General features: G+C 46.7%; 1 protein-coding gene across 3 annotated transcripts in view; it reads left to right on the top strand.

The window, feature by feature from the left end:
• The first annotated feature begins 459 nt into the window (after positions 1 to 459).
• UNC13C (unc-13 homolog C) overlaps positions 460 to 16,832 on the top strand; it is a 101,208-nt gene continuing 84,835 nt past the window's right edge. Inside the window, exons 1-2 of one of the 3 annotated variants that reach the window (XM_055002180.1) lie at positions 460 to 679; positions 5,076 to 8,296. In XM_055002180.1, coding sequence (XP_054858155.1) covers positions 5,332 to 8,296 — 2,965 coding nt within the window. In that variant the 5' untranslated portion in view covers positions 460 to 679; positions 5,076 to 5,331. Of the gene's footprint in view, positions 680 to 5,075; positions 8,297 to 16,832 lie in introns of those variants that run through there. The other 2 variants (XM_055002178.1, XM_055002179.1) reach the window with 2 other exon arrangements.

The raw sequence follows: 16,832 nt of genomic DNA, 5'->3' as shown, positions 1-16,832 counted from the left end.
TCAGCCCTGCCGGCTTCCAGGAGCCGATGCTCCTGCCCGGCTGCTCCCGGGCCAGGCGCCTGCACGAGGTCGGGGAGGGCCGGCTTGGCTGGCCCAGGGTTCCTCCCGTGTGCCCCACCAGGGCGCTTCTCCGGCCGGCACCTGCAAGCCCCGTCGCCCCCGGGCTCTGCCCAGCGCTGGTGCGGAGGCCGGGGGTCGGCTGGGACTGCGCTGCGGCCCCCTCCCCGCAGGCCCTTGGGGGCCGGCAGCAGGCGGCGCGCCCAACTCGGTCGCTCGGTCCCCTCCTGCCTTGGCTGGCAGCTCGGTGGCGGGTTGCTGCGCGGCCGCCAGGTGGCTGCGTCGGGGCGCGGGAGCGAGCGAGAGGCGAGGCCGCGCTGCAGACAGCCCTGCCCGCCTGCCTGCCGAGCGGGCGGACGGCCGGCCGGCGCGGGCCCCCATTTTGCGCTCTGCAGCGAGCTTGGCGGGAGCCGGCGACGGCCATGGCTGCTGGGGAGGAGCAGCTCTCGGGCACGTAGCCAGCCGTGCCGGAGGGAGCCTGGCGGGCTTGCCGGCCCAGGGCTTCGGCTGACGTCCTTCCGCGCCCAGCATGGAGCTGGGGGCGGCGTGGCTGGAGGAGCGGGCTGCGCGGCGTTTGCACCTGTGAGCCTCGCCAGAGTCGCTTTGCTCCCAAGTTTGCCGCGTAAGTTCGGAGAGGGATGGAGCCCGCGAGGCGCCGCAGCTACGGCGGGTCCTCCGCGACCTGCTGCCGGCCGAGGGGTGGGGGTGGGGGGGGGTACCATCTTGTCCAGGCTTCGCCTAAACACCGCGCGGGGGCTCTTGCAGCCGGGCACGGAGCCCCGGGCAGCTCTCGGCCAAGGCAACTGGCAGCGGCCTGGGCTCGTCCGCGAGGCGTTGTCGGTGCGCTGATGTGCTCGGCTCACCTGCGCGAAGGCTGCCCGAGCTTCATCTGGCCCTGGACAAGCGACGACGCCAGGGCCAGGCAGGCCAGGCGGCTTTGGGGGGCGCTGTGCCCTCCGTCCTGACGCCCTGCTCTAGGCGGGTTCTTCCTCGCTCTGGCTGTGGGGCTGCTGGTTGCGCAGCACAAGCCTGTGCCTCGCGCGCCAAGAGCCCCAGATCCTGGGAAGAGCTGCTGGGCAGGCTCAGCATAGAGGAGCTGGCAAGGGAGTGCCGGTTTTAAATCAAAAGACATCGAGGTGTGTGTGTGTTGGGGGGAGAGGCCATGAAGCAAAGAGCCTTGCTGGAGTTGGGGACACCGGAGCCCATTGCGATTTAAGGGCTTCAGGCACACAGGAGCCTGCTTCGAATCGGTGTTAAGAGTCCCAAGAGGAAAAGAACTTGGAACAGATGGCAAAGCTGATGTCACTTTGCACCGAAATGCATTTGACTCTGTGGGCAGGTTTTTGGTCTTATGTTTTTCTGCTGCCAAAAAGAGTTTAGGTTTGCAGATGCTATTGATGTCACTTAATGTCATATAACTTCAGTTCAGGTGGGGTTTTTGTTGAAACCAGATCAAACAGATTTTCTTCACCCACATGGTTTAATTTTTGAACACCTAGCAAATGATGATTGGAAAGAAGGGAACCTTGGTTATAGTTTAAAATGTTAATGAAGTTATCAAAGCGAAAAAGAACATTTTTATTTAGTAGTTATGCAAAACTATGATAAGGGGGGAAATCTTGCTGATTTCAGATTGAGGAATAAAGAGGGAAATGCTTAAAATCAATATATAATATTGCAGGATTCAAGTCCAGTAGTACCTTAAAGGACCAAAGAGAAACACCCTTCATCAGGTTCGAGGAGGAATGGAGACCCCTGAGCATTTACATCCCATTCAGAAGGCAAAAGTGATACTGCAAAGAAGGGAGCTGGCAACATTTCTCCTCCCCCCTTCGGACTGTGATATAAGGAGGGCTCAGGGATTTCCATTCCTACTTGTATCTGACAAAGGATGCTTGACCCTCGAAATGTTATACACCCTGGACATCTTGTTGGTCTTTAAGGTGCTACTGGACCCAAATCTTGCTCTTCTACTGTTGACCAACATGGTTACCCACCTAAAGGTATAACAGAGTGACCTTGTTTCAGTTGCTTTTGGGATTAATTCGGGAAAATCAGGAATAGTGTTGCCTTGTTAAGAAGGACTGAAAAATTCACTACCATCATTGTAGTCATCACAAGCAGTAGGTTAATAGAGGGAAAAGTTCAGTTCTTTTGCGATTGCTAATTTTATCTAGTGCTAACAAGTTATAAAGCAGTCAATAAATCAGAGTACATTAAAACAAAGATGAATGAGTAAAGCGGAAAGGACATCTAATTGCCAGCTAGCCTCAGATTTCAAGTAACATCCACATGTAACGAAAACTTAGTCTCTCTACGCAAGACATCTTACACAGGGACACTCAGGCGAAAGATCTTACACTTGTTCTCCCACTGTGGACACACATGCGCTGCTGGGGAGACAGAGGACGCTTGAATATAAGACCACACAGAAAGTGAGTTACTTAAGCGTCTCAGTGTAAGATGTCTTTTGTAGAGAGACTCTTGTGCTCAATCTTATAGTACACCTTTTAAAATATCTGCTTTGCCGTCTCGCTCTCTGGTCTCTGAATAGTGCGGCATAAACATGCAGAGCTCCATTTCCTCTCTCCTTGTCTTACATCCTATCCTGGGAATTGTTTCCAGGTGTGCCCCCTCTCCCCGGCTCTCGGCTCATAGGAACAATGTGGAAGGTTGAGGCCAGATTCTCCATGACTGTGAAAGCTTTATGTTGGTAAAATGTGTTGCAAAGCAAGGGAGTGTAGTAACTCCCGTTACACAGATGATTGTGTCCCTGTAGACCCTTTGCTAGGCCCCTCCTCCAGACAGTCATGCAGGAGAATGGCAGGGCATCTCGCCACCACCAACCAGGCTGCTAGGTAGAAATAGGTCTCTGGAGCACATAACAGCAACAACATTCGATTTATATACTGCCCTTCAGGAGAACTTAATGCCACACTCAGAGAGGTTTACAAGGTGTGTTATTATTGCCATTGCTTGGTTCTTCCTGGATGTGGCAACAGGCCTTTCTGTGAAGTGGCAGCAAAATTGACAACAGAAAGCAATACAGGAAGCATTTGTGAATGGGAGGTTGTAGTGGTGCATTTCACTCAGTGTTTTCACAAGTCATGCTTAGTTATTTGTCACTTGCATGTTATTTCTGAATGTTGATAATGTAATGAGGAAAATGGTCAAAAGCCATTGTAAACTAATTGTGGCTTTTGATTGTGGCAGCTTTCTTTCTGTTGCATTTGCAGGAAACTTAGTTTGTATTTTTTGCTTCATTTGCAAAGTCCCTCAGCAGATTCCTTCCTACAGCAGGAAGCCAGGCAGGAGTTGGGCACTGGCCTGTCAGATGAAGCAGACTGTTTTACGCACGCATGCAGAATTGACTCCATGAGGAGAGCGCTCTTGGCAAGGCTCTTCTGCCCAGTCTTACCGTTTCCATACCCTGCTGGAAACTGAATTGGAGACAGCAATTTGCAATGCAAATCCTTACGGCCAGATGTTGGAGCAAAATCAGATTTTGTCACCCCAGCAAGCAGAATATTGTAATCAAATCAATAATCTGACCCTTTTGTGAGGCACGATGAAGCCTACTGCAGCAAGACTCCGCAGCTGTCGGGTCCATTCGTATGATCTGTTGGAACAACAGCTAGGGATACTATTCTTTCCCTCCTTTTTGCAGCAGCCTGGGATGAATTTGATGTTAAAATGAGTGACTTGCTTGCACGTGTGAACCTGCAGAGAGGTTATTGAGGAACTGGATTTGTCACTGATCATAATCTGAATCAGATTCACAGTTGAGTATTGTGTGGCTCTTCCCTCCTCAAACCTGATTTGAACTGGGGAAATCCACAGATTGTATTAATAACTTGCTCAATATAACCATCAGGGGATGGATATGAGCCAAGAGAAAATTTCTCCTCTAGTGGCGGTTCCACCCATAAGCAATTCTTGCTCCAGTCGGTAACTCATGGGCGTGTGAAACATGTTGGCCAGAATATTTGTTACAATTATAAATGCTTCTGCTTTTTCTTCCACGTGAAAAACATAATTAGCATGAGAGAGTTGCAGAATGCTTTGAAGCTTGTGTGTAAAAATGCCATTGGGGGTGTTGTCTAGTTTTTGTATTTATGTAATTTTATACACGTGCATGCATAGGACGCTATCCTGACCCTCATCCAAGCAGCTGAGGCTCCCTTCAAGGTTCTCCCTTTCTTCATTTGATCCTCCAACAACTCTGTGAGGTAGGCCAGGGTGTGAGAGAACAGTTGATCCCACGTCATCCGGGGAGCTTCCTGGCATAGTGGGGCTTGGAACCTGTATTATTTTAGTCAAACGCTCTTACCGTGACACCACCGTGCCTCTGTAGAGTATTAAAAACCCTTCCCTTCCCCAAACCTTCTTGCCTTTATCCATCCTTTCTTTCCAGTGTGGAAGTTGAATGTTTCAAGACAAGGTGTTCATCTTCGGCCAATGAAGTTATTTCTTTCCATGTTAAGGCCTTGCTGTATTTCTAATCCAATAATTATTGGCTTGTCTATGGATTCAAAGAATCTGAAACCACATTATAAAAAGTGTTTATGTAAAATAACTTTGTTTCTGATTTTCTCTTCTTCAAGTCAGGAGTGTGACTTCAGTAGTTATACACTTGCCTTTATATTAATGGACATATAAAAATACTAATCCTGTGAATGTGATAACTTCTTTTTTAAAAAACCAGGTGGGTAGCCAACTGTATTGGTCTGCGGTAGAACAGCAAGATTCGAGGCCAGTAGCACCATAAAGGCCAACAAGATTTTCAGGGTGTAAGGCTTTGGGAGTCAGAGCTTTCCAGAACTGATAAAGGGAGCTTTGGCTCTCGAAAACTTTTACACCCTGAAAATTTCGCTGGTCTTTAAGGTGCTCCTGGCCTCGAATCTTGCTGTTTGTTAAAAAATTACTATTGCGAAATGTTACGTGGCCTGTGTTCAGTACTGCTAGACCATGTATGTAGAATTATGACTTCATAGTAACACTATTTCCTTGCCTTTTAGATGCCGTGGAAGGCAATGGGAAGCAGAAGAAATAGTTTGCCTCATGTGGGCCTCTTTCAGGAGCTGATTTTCAACCAGCTGATTTGCTGTCAGGTGATGGCACAAAAACCCTGATAGTCTCTTACCCCGCTCCACTCGTCTATAGTCAAAACTGGTTCAGGGATCCAATCTAATGATCATATGGAAAAGAAGCAACGCTTCTTGTGGATAGAATATTGCTGTCCTTGTGGGAAGAAGTGAATTGAAGTTGCCCTCCATGGTTTCTGCTCTCCTTAAGAGCCTGATCTCTTCTTACATATATAAGATTTACAAAGGAATGTTTACAAAGAAACTGGGAAATAGTGCAAAAAAGAAGGAGAGTTGTCAAAGCAAAAAGGAACAAGATATTTCCCAGGTTGAACAGATAAAGAATCCCAAATTTACTAATACATTGAAAAGCACAGTCAAAAAGATTGCCAAGTGCTCCTCTGCTCGCAATTTGTCAATTGAAGAGGAAGAAAATAACAGAGAGTTTTCCCTGTCCCCGACTTTCAGCTATCGAGTAGCAATTGCAAATGGACTACAAAAAAATATTTTCTTAACAAATAATAAAGAGGAAACATTTCAAGATGCTTCTTCCAATGACAGTTCATATTCAGAGTCTTTAAGTGAAATCAGAGGTCAGAGCTGGAGTAAGGAGCATTTGTCGCACACGATGCCAGTGAGACGCAACAGGAAGAGCTTGAGTAGCCTTGCCCCCTCCGACGGCAGCTCTGAGGGTGAACGCACTTTGCATAGCTTGAAGCTTGGTGCTTTACGGAAACTGCGGAAGTGGAAGAAAAGCCAGGAATGTGTCTCCTCAGATTCTGAGCTCAGCACTTGGAAGAAAACTTGGGGCCTCAGGAGCAAGTCTCTAGATCGAACTGTACGCCACCAGAAGTCAAACACTCTTGAACCTAGCTTCAGTTCTACAGGATGTATCAGTCAAACCCATGACGTTATGGAAATGATCTTTAAGGAACTTCAGGGAATCAGTCAAATTGAAACGGAACTCTCTGAATTAAGAGGGCATGTCAATGCCTTGAAACAATCCATCGATGAAATTTCCAGTAGCGTAGAAGTTGTGCAGAGTGAAATTGAACAACTGCGAACAGGGTTTGTACAGTCAAGAAGAGAAACTCGTGATATTCACGACTATATCAAACAAATAGGGCATGCAGGAAGCAAAACAAGTCTTAGATTTTTAAATGTGCCTGAGGAGAAGTTTGAAAGCACTGAAAACACAGTCTATAGAGCTTTAACAGAGAAAATGGGATTTTTGGAGGCGCAGCATTCTGTTAAAATAGAATTTGCACATCGAGTGGGACAGCATAGAGACTGCCCAAATGCAAAGCCCAGACCCATTCTTGTTTACTTTGAAACACCTCAGCAGAGAGATTTAGTTTTAAAAAAGTCTTACAAGCTCAAAGGAACTGGCATTGGAATTTCAAGTGATATTCTTTCCCATGATGTGAAAGAAAGGAAAGAGAAAAATCTGCCTTCATCTCAGACGTATGAGAGCATGGACATGAAACTATTAGCGATAGATCTGAAGGCTAAAAAACCTGATTGGGACTCGCCTGACAGCAGTGATAAAGAACTGGAATCAGATATAAATCGTAACAGTTATGCAAAGATATCCAAATCAGCTCCACAAATTAAAAGAAGCACTGCAAAAGGAAGGGAGGGCTCCTCAAGCATTCAAGGCCTTAAAGGAGCTGCAGATGGCAACATTTTTCCTAATAAAATAATTTATAATGAAGAGTCATCAGGAACAGCGAGCTTTCAGAAAGAATCAAAGTCCTGCTGCTACTCTGATATGACTCCTCTGTGGCAGTCTCAGAATGACTTTGCAGCACTGAAGCTTAGCCGGTCAGAATCTGATTTTTCCAAACTGTGCCAGTCATATTCTGAAGATTTTTCAGAAAATCAGTACTTCAACAGAACTAATGGCAGCTCACTCTTGTCTTCCTCTGATCGAGAACTCTGGCAGAGAACACACGAGGATCCATCCGCCTGGTGCAGTGGTATGCAAGAACAGACTTTTAATCAAGATGATCAACCTTACAGAAGAGAAAATGAAGCTGAGAACACAGAGACTGTTGACAGTGGGGTAAGCAACGGGATAATGTGTGTGTCTGGAGACAGGAGTCATTATAGCAACTCTCAGGTTTCATTACAAGATGACCTTTCACCATGGAAAGACTGGAACCAGCTAGAACAAAATGCCAACTTAGGGTTGGATTCATCGACCCAAGAAGTCTTGGTTTATGACCTGAGCAGCTCTTCTGACCAACAGATAGACTATGGCCAGCTCTCTGATATCCAGTATGACATGGAAAGTTACGATTTCACCATGGATGGCAACTCCCCCTCTGGCACATGTCTCAGTAGTGAAACGCAGAGCCAGTGGGTTAGCCAGTATGATGACTACCAAGAAACCAATGCCAACACTCTGTATCAAAACCAGAACCGGAAGCCCGCGATGTACCGAAGTCAGAGTGACCTGCCCAGTGATGACTCTGAAGAGGCCCCTCCTAAATCTTGGCATAGCAGGCTGAGCATTGACCTTTCAGACAAGACATTCAGCTTTCCTAAATTTGGGAATACTCTACAGAGGGCAAAATCAGCCTTAGAAGTAGTGTGGAATAAGAGCACACAGAGTTTAAGTGGCTACGAGGACAGCGGGTCCTCTTTTATAGGGAGGTTTCGGACTTTGTCCCAGTCAACTGCCAATGAATCAAGCACGACGCTGGATTCTGATGTTTATACAGAGCCTTATTATTACAAAGCAGAGGATGAAGAAGACTACAGTGAGCCAGCTGGAGAGAATGAAACCGATTATGTGGAAGTCATGGAACAAGTTCTGGCTAAACTAGAAAACAGAACGAGTGCCAATGAAACTGAAGAAGGGACTCAGGAATATGAGCAGGATCAGACTGAGTTTGAAACCACTTATGATATCTCACAAGAAGATGCTCTTGATGGCCATTTTGAGAACCATGTGCTTAGCAACAATATGTTGGAATTCGCTGGTGAGATGCTTGCTGAATCAGAAATACAGGAGGATGAAAACCAAAATGTCCCCGAAGCCCCCATTCAAACTCCAGTGAAGAAAAAAATACGACCATCTTTTAAAGAAGCTGCTTTAAGGGCATATAAGAAACAGATGAGTGAACTGGAAGAGAGGATCCTTGCTGGAGGTATGGCATTTTTGTACTGTCGTAGCTGCAAAAGCTTGGCTTTGTGTGTTAGAGGTACCATTTCCCTCTCCTCCCCTTGGAATTCAACATCAAAGATACAGGATTCTAATGGAGAATCTGTGGCTGAAACCAAATCCTCTGATCCGCAGTCTGGTTAAGCCTAAATACTTAGGGATAGTTCCACAGAAAACAGTTGAATGTCTTCACTTAAATCCAGTTACTGTGACTTAATTGCATTGTGCAGTTAAGCATCACAGCAAGACAATTTTGTGATACTTCTGTCACTGGACAAAAACAGTCCATGCTTAACTCTTTTTTTTTAAGAAGTAGGTAGCCGTGTTGGTCTGCAGTAGAATAGCAGAATTTGAGTCCGGTGGCACCATAGAGACCCACAAGATTTTTAGTGTATAAGCTTTTGAAAGACGACAACTTCAGATATGTCTGAAGAAGGGAGCTTTGGTCTCTCAAAAGCTTATACAGTAAAAATCTAGTAAGATTTGGTTCCAGTAGTACTTAGAGACCCACTAGATTTCCAGGGTGTGGAGCTTTCAAGAGTCAAAGCCTTTGTCCTTGTGGGTCTCTCAGGTGCCGCTGGACTCAGTCCTTTTTAAAAAATGTCTCCAACCCTGTCAGATTGCTAAAGGATTTATGCAGCATCTAGTCAGAGAGGTTCTCTAATGCTGCGGTAAAAAGATGACAATATTGATCAAGAGCCATTTGTTCAGAAGATCATGTGAGCTCTTATACTGAGTTATAAAAATCTTCCTGACCATCCCAAACTGATGTACATATTTCTGCAGTTTGCTTTATGGAGCCCCAGTTTGTTTCCATGAAACAATATTCCAGAGAGCTTCCCATGTATCAAATATCCACTGACTGAAGTGTGTCTGGTGCTACTTCTCAGGAGTGGGGACAGGTTGCTTGAGCCCAAGGAAGAACGTTGGTGGACAGCCTGTGTATGTTGCTGCCCTCTGCCGTTTACTACCAAGATACTTTGAATATAACCTTTGGTAATCCAGACAAAACTACTTTAGTGATACCGATGGGGGTTAAGATGCCTGTCTGCGCTGCTCTTGTCCATGCAGCCTCTTCATTCCAGATCCCTCCCTTGATTAGCAGCAGCTACGTCCTTATGACTGCCATCCAGAAGCGTGTTCAGGTATCTTCTCTGGAAGCTAGGACTGAGCTGCAGTTGGGGTCTTGATTTTCATATCAAAATTATCTGTCAAGAGCTTTTCGTAGACTCCGGAAGCAAGTTATGTGAACAATCTGACCTTAAGGCCATTTTACGAGAGAACTTTTCAGTCTCAGAGCTGTGGATTCCCTAAGGGAGTCTTATGGTGACCTGCATGAACAGCGTGTTCCGTATCTGCTTTCCTGAATGTGGTCCTTAGCTCAGGATCCGCACTGCTCCCTGTTCCAAAATGTGTCCCTTTAGGGCTGACCGAGGAAGGTCTGTCATCTTCCTCATATGTGTTTCTGTGGGGGCTTGCTCACTTGAGGGTCTCATGGCAATGAACTGGGAAGCAGTCTGGGGTTTGTGGCGTTAGAGCAGTTGCAGAGCTTTCTCCCACATTGAAATTAATGGAAAATGCTCTGCAGATAGAGCTTCCCTGTGTGTATATTGGATCTCAAGGTGGTTTGTAGGTCCAATTTGGTTTCTAACTTGTTGAGGAGGAATACAGCCACTCTGAAAAAATCCAGTAAGGATGGAGATGTATTTATGTCTAAGAAGGTAACAGAAGCAATAACCGTTTGATTTACGCTGGACATTATCAAATAGAGCAAAAGAAGTGGGGCTTTTGCTGCAGGAATTGGGTAGACCTCTTCCTAAAGAAGGCAATGAAGCAAATATCCCCGGTGGCTGCTGTGCAGAGCCGGATGCATTCCAAAGGCTGTTCTGTTGCCTCAAGGAGTTGTCCACTGGGGTCACAGTCTCCTCTTATATGATCTTGGCCTTCTGAGTCTTTAGGTAAAACCCCCATCTCTTGTAGAAGGTTTTCACATTGGGCTTCACGCATGGATCTTAGGCCCAGTTTGTCGTGGGGAGGCTGCCTGGCTCAGCAAGCCATCCAGGCAAAGTCACTTGGAACCAGGCTGCTGCGGTTGGCCTCCCCTCCTAGGCTCAAATACAAAGATCTTTCTGGTGAGCTGCTCCCTCCCTGCAGAGAGCAGCCTCTCTACCATCTGCTTCGATCGAATAGCTACCACTGCTGTGTCTCTGCTGTTCTTTGGAAACAGGCCAAAATAGTCCTCCAGTGGGGAATGAGGAAACCTGCCCTGGAAATTTTGGACTTCTTCCTACGTACAGCTCCCCTCAAACAGCATTTTGAATCACACACGGATCTCTTGTAGACAAGACCTGGTGTGACTTGCACGGGGTGGCCTGCTCTGATCTGCTTGCAGTGGTTTTATAGTTCACGGGAGATCCTGCCTCAGGGATTTATTTATTATTATTTATTAATTTAATTTATAGTCCACTCTCTCTGCGGATGGTGGGCTGGCCCAGGTGATCTTCAGGCCTTTTCTCAAATCTGTGGTATTCAGCTGATACATACAGATTTTGGCTGTACGATAAGTTTGGAGTGATCCATTCATTAAAATTTGGCTGCCGCATGTATTCTCTTTGTATTTCCGTTGTGAAAGGCTTGGATTTTCTGGGTCATCATATTTTTCTTGGATTTTTCTTGGATTTTCTGGGTCATCATACTGCTTTGTTCGATATCTGAAAAATCTGCAAGGAAGTGCCCAAACAGCGATAGCTAGGAAAATGCAACCCCCCCGCCCCCTTTCTGCTTTCTCTGCACTGGCCTCGCTTATCTTTGTATGGTCAGATCCGAGTAGTAGCTGCCTAGGCCTCTGGGGAGGGATGCTTTTCAATGGAAGTCCATGTCCTCTGCTGGGATGAATGCCTCTGGGCAGTGTCAGCCCCTGTGGAGGTCATGGATTTGTGTTACGATGAGCAGCTGGGCTAAAGCCGCCTCCTGCTCCCCCTGGGAGTCATCAGTCCTGGGCAGGGGGATGAATGTCCATTTTCATTTGGGGGTGCAGAGGTGGAGGGGGCAGGCTCTGCTCTGCAATTTCTCACTGTTGTTCATGAGCCTGCACATCCTATCGTTGCTTTTATTTCCGATAAAATTCTTGATGATGATTTTAAACTCGGCGTACATCTGGGATACTTTTCCGGAAAGATAGATACGATACTCACGTCGGCATTGGCCAATTACACATGTCTGCGTCTCTTCTTAACACTAGGGATTCTTCTGCTTGTTTTTCATATATGCATGGTGTTGAATTCTGTGGAAGAAATTAACCTCTGCCCCACTGTTCTCTCCTGTATTTTCAATACCTTCCTGTTAGTGCCTTGTCTGCCTCGGCTTTCCACATTTGGGATTGAAATCCTCTTTGTCCTGGCTAGTGGCCGCTGACTTCTGTGGGATTTCAGCTGCAGACCTACTTAAGTCACATTGGATGCAAATACATTTTCCTGGAAGAGTGGAGCACACTTTCAAAAGAACTGAATAGGCCCAGATCCAGTCACTTGGGTTTACCTGGTTGGTGAACCGGCTTGTAAGTCGTTTAAGTGCTGTGTCAGTGTGCCATCTAAGGATTTGCAGGAAAGAATGGCAAAGCTGAAGAGCCTAGTCAGATTTCCCAGGAATCGTGTCCCAATAGTGGAACAATTTTTCTCTGTTGTTCTTTAGAATTCAGCTTCTGTACAGCTAGTCACTTACACTTTTCAGCCTTAAATTATTAATATTTCAGAAATGACTGGTGAATCTTGAAGATTCGTGGCTTCTTGATGAAAATATAATACACAAGTGGAGGGCCCTGCCCTGTTTCCCCTGCCTCTCCATAGCCTCTCCTGCTTTTCCTGCTTCCTTCTCTCCTTCCCCGCACCTTTGTCTGCCTTCTCCCATCTTCACCTTTTACCCTTTCTCTCCACAGCAGCCTCTCTCCTATGGCCCAGTTGCATGATGCTGGCTGAGCCAGGCCCAGTTACATGGTGGGGGACCAGCAACGACTTTTCTCTGTATCCCCTTACGCTATTTACTCTCTCCTGATAGCCTTCATACACTCATCTATCCCTATACCCTTCTCTCATTCAAACCCACTGAACAACTTACCTTTTATCTGCCCCCATCATCAATATTCATTATTTATTTACTTCATTTATATACCACCTTTCTCCACTTTGAGGATCAAAAGCAGCTTACATCATTCTCCTTGCCTCCCTATTATGCTCACAACAACCCTGAGAGGTAGGTCAGGCTGTGTGTGTGTGACTGGATCAAAGTAAGCCGGTGAACATCCACAACAGAGTAGTGATTTGAACCTGGGTCTCCCAGATCCTACTCTGAAACTCTTACCACTATACTAAACTGATTTGGGGGGGGGGGTGCTGTTCAACTGTAACAAGCAGCCAGGCCTGGATGAGTCATGCAAGTCATGTGGTATCAACTCGCCCAGTGATTGCTTCTGGACCTGGCCCCTTGAAAGCCAAAACAACCCTGGAAAGGGTACTAGTCTCTCTCTCTGTCTTCTACTGACAGAAAGGAAGCCTGGAATACTGGCTAAACTGTTATTGTTGCCTAGCAACAGCTGCTGATGGTATCTGGTTAAAGTTACAGGCACTCTTTTATCATTTTGGAGGTTTAAAAAATTATTATTTTTTAGATTTCAGATATTTCAACAAACCTGGGTCATTTTTCAGGTATTGTCCATTCCTGGCTTCAGCCTCCAGATTTATGTATCCATGATCTAGGTCACTTGGCCATTAGTATATAATATTCATTAGATCTGAAAATATGCTAGGGCATGAATGTGCCACCAAGGGCATTTTTAGAAATTGCTGTGTTATTTCAGGTGTGGAAAGGAGCACACGTTTCTATTTCACTTCTTGGCTGAAAGGCAGACCCCCCCCCCCCTTTTTCTATTTTTTATTTTAATCAATACATTTTGGAAGGGAAAGACTAGAAAGAAGTTTTGCACTGCTTCCTGAGTGATCGCTTAGAGTTGAGAGGGCTTTTATGTGGAAACATTAACCTGAGCTTAGCTGAGGCTGCACTATACAGAGTTACTGAAGCCCCACAGGGTTATATTTGGTGACTCTGTCACACGCTCACCCCCACTCAGTCAATTTGATTGTTTTCCAAGCAGATTGAAGGAGCCAAATGGAATAAGGATGCATTGAATAAATACAGGCCACAAAAGGGGTTGAATCTGAAGATCATGCCAAGGGTGGGTAGTTTGGCTCAACCTCACCGTTGTGTTTGAGCCTCACGAATGGAGCAGCATCGAGGTGGAAAGTGGCAGCAGAAGTTCCCCGGTCGGAATATTCATTAAGGCATTCAAGGAAAAGATGGGCAGCCTCTGAGCCTGTGCTTGCTGTCCAGCAGCTGGATTGACCTGGGGAAGGGCCGTTGCAGTGGCTCCTTCTGCGCACCGTCCCTTGCAGCTCCCTCAGGGTCAAGGCAGCCTTGGGATGACGGTAGGGTGGACCACAGGTACGTATGGCCAACCACTGCTGCTTCTGACTTAAGGGTGTGGGTTTGTTGTTTGTCCAGTTAATGACTGCAGCGCTGGACTGACCTCCTGGTTTCTGAATTAGAGCTCTTTGGGGAAAAGAGATTTGTGCTGCATTTTTCAGTTGGCTACAGTTTGTCCAGTAGAAAGGTTTGATGCAAGAGAGCTGGGAGGAAGCAGAAGACGAGCCACTGGCTGCATGAGGGGAAGGGCCTCTTCAGTCCCCTCTCTCCTCTTTTTGGGAATAATGGCAGCCTGAAGGGAAGAGAAGAATTCACAAGGGCTGGGATTAAGCAAGCCTGCTCCCTCCTCCCTTGCACACTCCTTCCCCCAAAGGAATCTGCTGTTGGGCGATGCTGTATCTGAATGGCCGCAAATTCTGCATGGGTAGTGCCGGAATAAGCATAGCAAACCCTGCTGCTGTGGAGGGAGTGGACTCCCAAAGTGTGGACCCTGCTTGACTGCTCTTGCTGGGGGGCGAGGGAGGGAGGGTTCTCCTGAGAAGATGAGCAAATGCTCCTGATGCAGGCAAGGTCCATATGTAGAAAGGTAGGCTGTGCTTAGAGTAGTTGATCTAGAGTGGCATCCAGGGTGACCTCTTGAGAGAAAGCAGAGAGAGGAGGCCTATGTTCATCTTGGAAGTCTTGCATGATAGATGTGTGACGCAGATTCTGCACCTACCTGATTTCCCTCACCTTCACTTACACACATCGTTGTTGTTTGCTAAAATGTACAGAGAAGGGATGGAAAATACAACTAGGCACAAACAGACTTGCCTGAGTCTGGGCTCTCCTGCAGGCTGGCAACTGTTCACATCCATCATTTTCCTAGCTGCAAAGCATCCCAAAGAAGCCCTTAGACCCTTAAAAATCTTTGCCTGCCATTCCCTCCACATAGGACTTTTTTTCTGGGAAAAGAGGTGGTGGAACTCAGTGGCGTAGCGTGGGTTGCCAGCACCTGGGGCATCTCCGGGCAGGAGGTGGTGCCCCTGGCACCGTTGCTGCACTCCTGGGACCCTGCGATGCCATCACTTCTGGGAAGTGATGTCATCACAGAGGACGCAGCCACCCCCCAGGAGTGGTCCCACAATTTGGGCCCAATCGCCTCCCTGCCCTCTTACCTGGCAGTCCTTCGGCACAGCTGCCTATGCTGCCCACACCAGCTCAGCACGCTCTTTGACCAGCAACCGCTGCAGAAAGGCCAGCTTGGTGCCCAGTGAACCAGCTGCCCTGTTGGCGCATGGCAGGAGGTGTGGGCAGCCTCCTGCGGACGCAGCGCAGGCTCTCCTCAGAGTGGCACCCCCTAAAAATTTTGTGCCCAGGGCGACTGCCCCTCTGCCCCCCCCCCCACACTATGCCACTGGCCCGAGCAAGCCCATGAGCTCTGGTTGCCCGGGCGCAAGGCTGGAGCAGAGGAGCGCCGGGAACGGGAAGTGCCAGCACCTGGTCTCCGCACCTGCACAGGAAATCTTAAAGAATCTATATTGCCTGCAGAGTCACTGCTGAATCCAATTCAAAGTTCTGTCTGTTATCTTTAAAGCTTTACCACACAACCGTGGGACCAGGTGCTACTTTGCCTGGTACTAGATGCCCAGGGAAAGCTTGTTTTCTCAGGCATTTGGTTGAGATGTGTGCCTTTTTTTTCTTTTCCCCCTTGGTTCCCTCATTTATCTTGTTGTTTTGTCCTTTAACAATTTTATTGTTTGCACCAGATTTTAAAAATTATTATGTATTTATTTTTATTGTTTTTGAGAGCTGCTATAGATTGAGTTGTATGTGTAATTTTTAACTTTTTTTAAAAAAAAATTTATTTTAGAACATAACATTACAAATACAAGGCTGCTATAAAATACAATATTGTGAATCAGCTTACATTAACGTTAGTATAGTCTACAGGATAAGAGATAGTGTAACATGATCATAATATCTAACAGCAGATAAAACATTAGTGATTACAGTGCAACAGATTCTTTTAGTTTAAAGATACAAAGGAAAGGTGCTTGGGAGGATGAATATCATTGTAATTTTTAACTCTGATTTGCATGATGTTATTTTGTTGATGTTGGTGTTTTAGTTTTATACTGCTTGTTGTGTTATGATATATGGAAGAAATGTCAAGAACCATCATGCTGGGAGTTCAGTTTAAAAAGGTGTTCGTTGAATTTATGAAAAGTTATTTAGATGCACAGAACAACAGTACTAAATATTTCTGCAGCATAGATCTGGAGTGGTGTTCTTTAATGGCAACATCTTGAACCCATCCTTGTTTGTTTACTAATATTCGCTGGCCTTTATCATAAATGCCATGCAGGCACACCAGGTTTCCCTTGTAAATGGCAAATAACTTCTGCGTCCAGATATTTGTGCTGTGAATTCTCTCTCCCTTGGCGCTTCTGAAAGTTCCTCTGTGGATGTATTTTTTGCCTCGGAGGCAGTGCTGTTTGAGCAGCATCTTCAGTCTGTTGGGCTGCTGTCCACAATGGACTTGCCTCGCAGTGGCCAATGGATGAGAACAAGCCTTTCTCTGTCTGGTGGCTCTTTGTGGGCGTGTTGCTGAGAGGCTGCCCTTGACACCAGGCCCTCCTCTCTGGCAAATGTGAAGACTGGCCACCAGCCCTTCCTCCTTTGATATCAGAGCTGAAGACGGTCCTGATCTCAGGTGTGGTGTCCACACAATTGGCACAATAATGCGTTCTCCTTGTATGCAGCCTCCTTTCCCCTCCCTCCCCCTACATCTCCTGTGGCCCTTTGAAAATGCCTCTGCATTCTCGATCACCCTGAGAGTGGTAGTCTGAAAGTCAGTGTTGGCATGAAAACTGTCTTACTGACCTGGTAAAGAGCAGGTGCTAACCCGAAAGGGAGGCGTTGCTTTATTTGGGCTTCAGAGTGCAGCATCAAATGGTGGCAACCTCCTAGAAATGTTATGAGAGAGAAGTTTGTGCGTCATTGTGCACCTCAGTTACGGCGGGCGCAATTGCAGCACGCAGCCAAGAGAGCCGTGCCTGCTGGGC

This window comes from Eublepharis macularius, chromosome 18, assembly GCF_028583425.1.
Source record: "Eublepharis macularius isolate TG4126 chromosome 18, MPM_Emac_v1.0, whole genome shotgun sequence".
Taxonomy (NCBI): Eukaryota; Metazoa; Chordata; class Lepidosauria; order Squamata; family Eublepharidae; genus Eublepharis; species Eublepharis macularius.
Note: the sequence above shows the minus strand (reverse complement) of the source record. Positions and strands in the feature narration are given on the sequence as shown.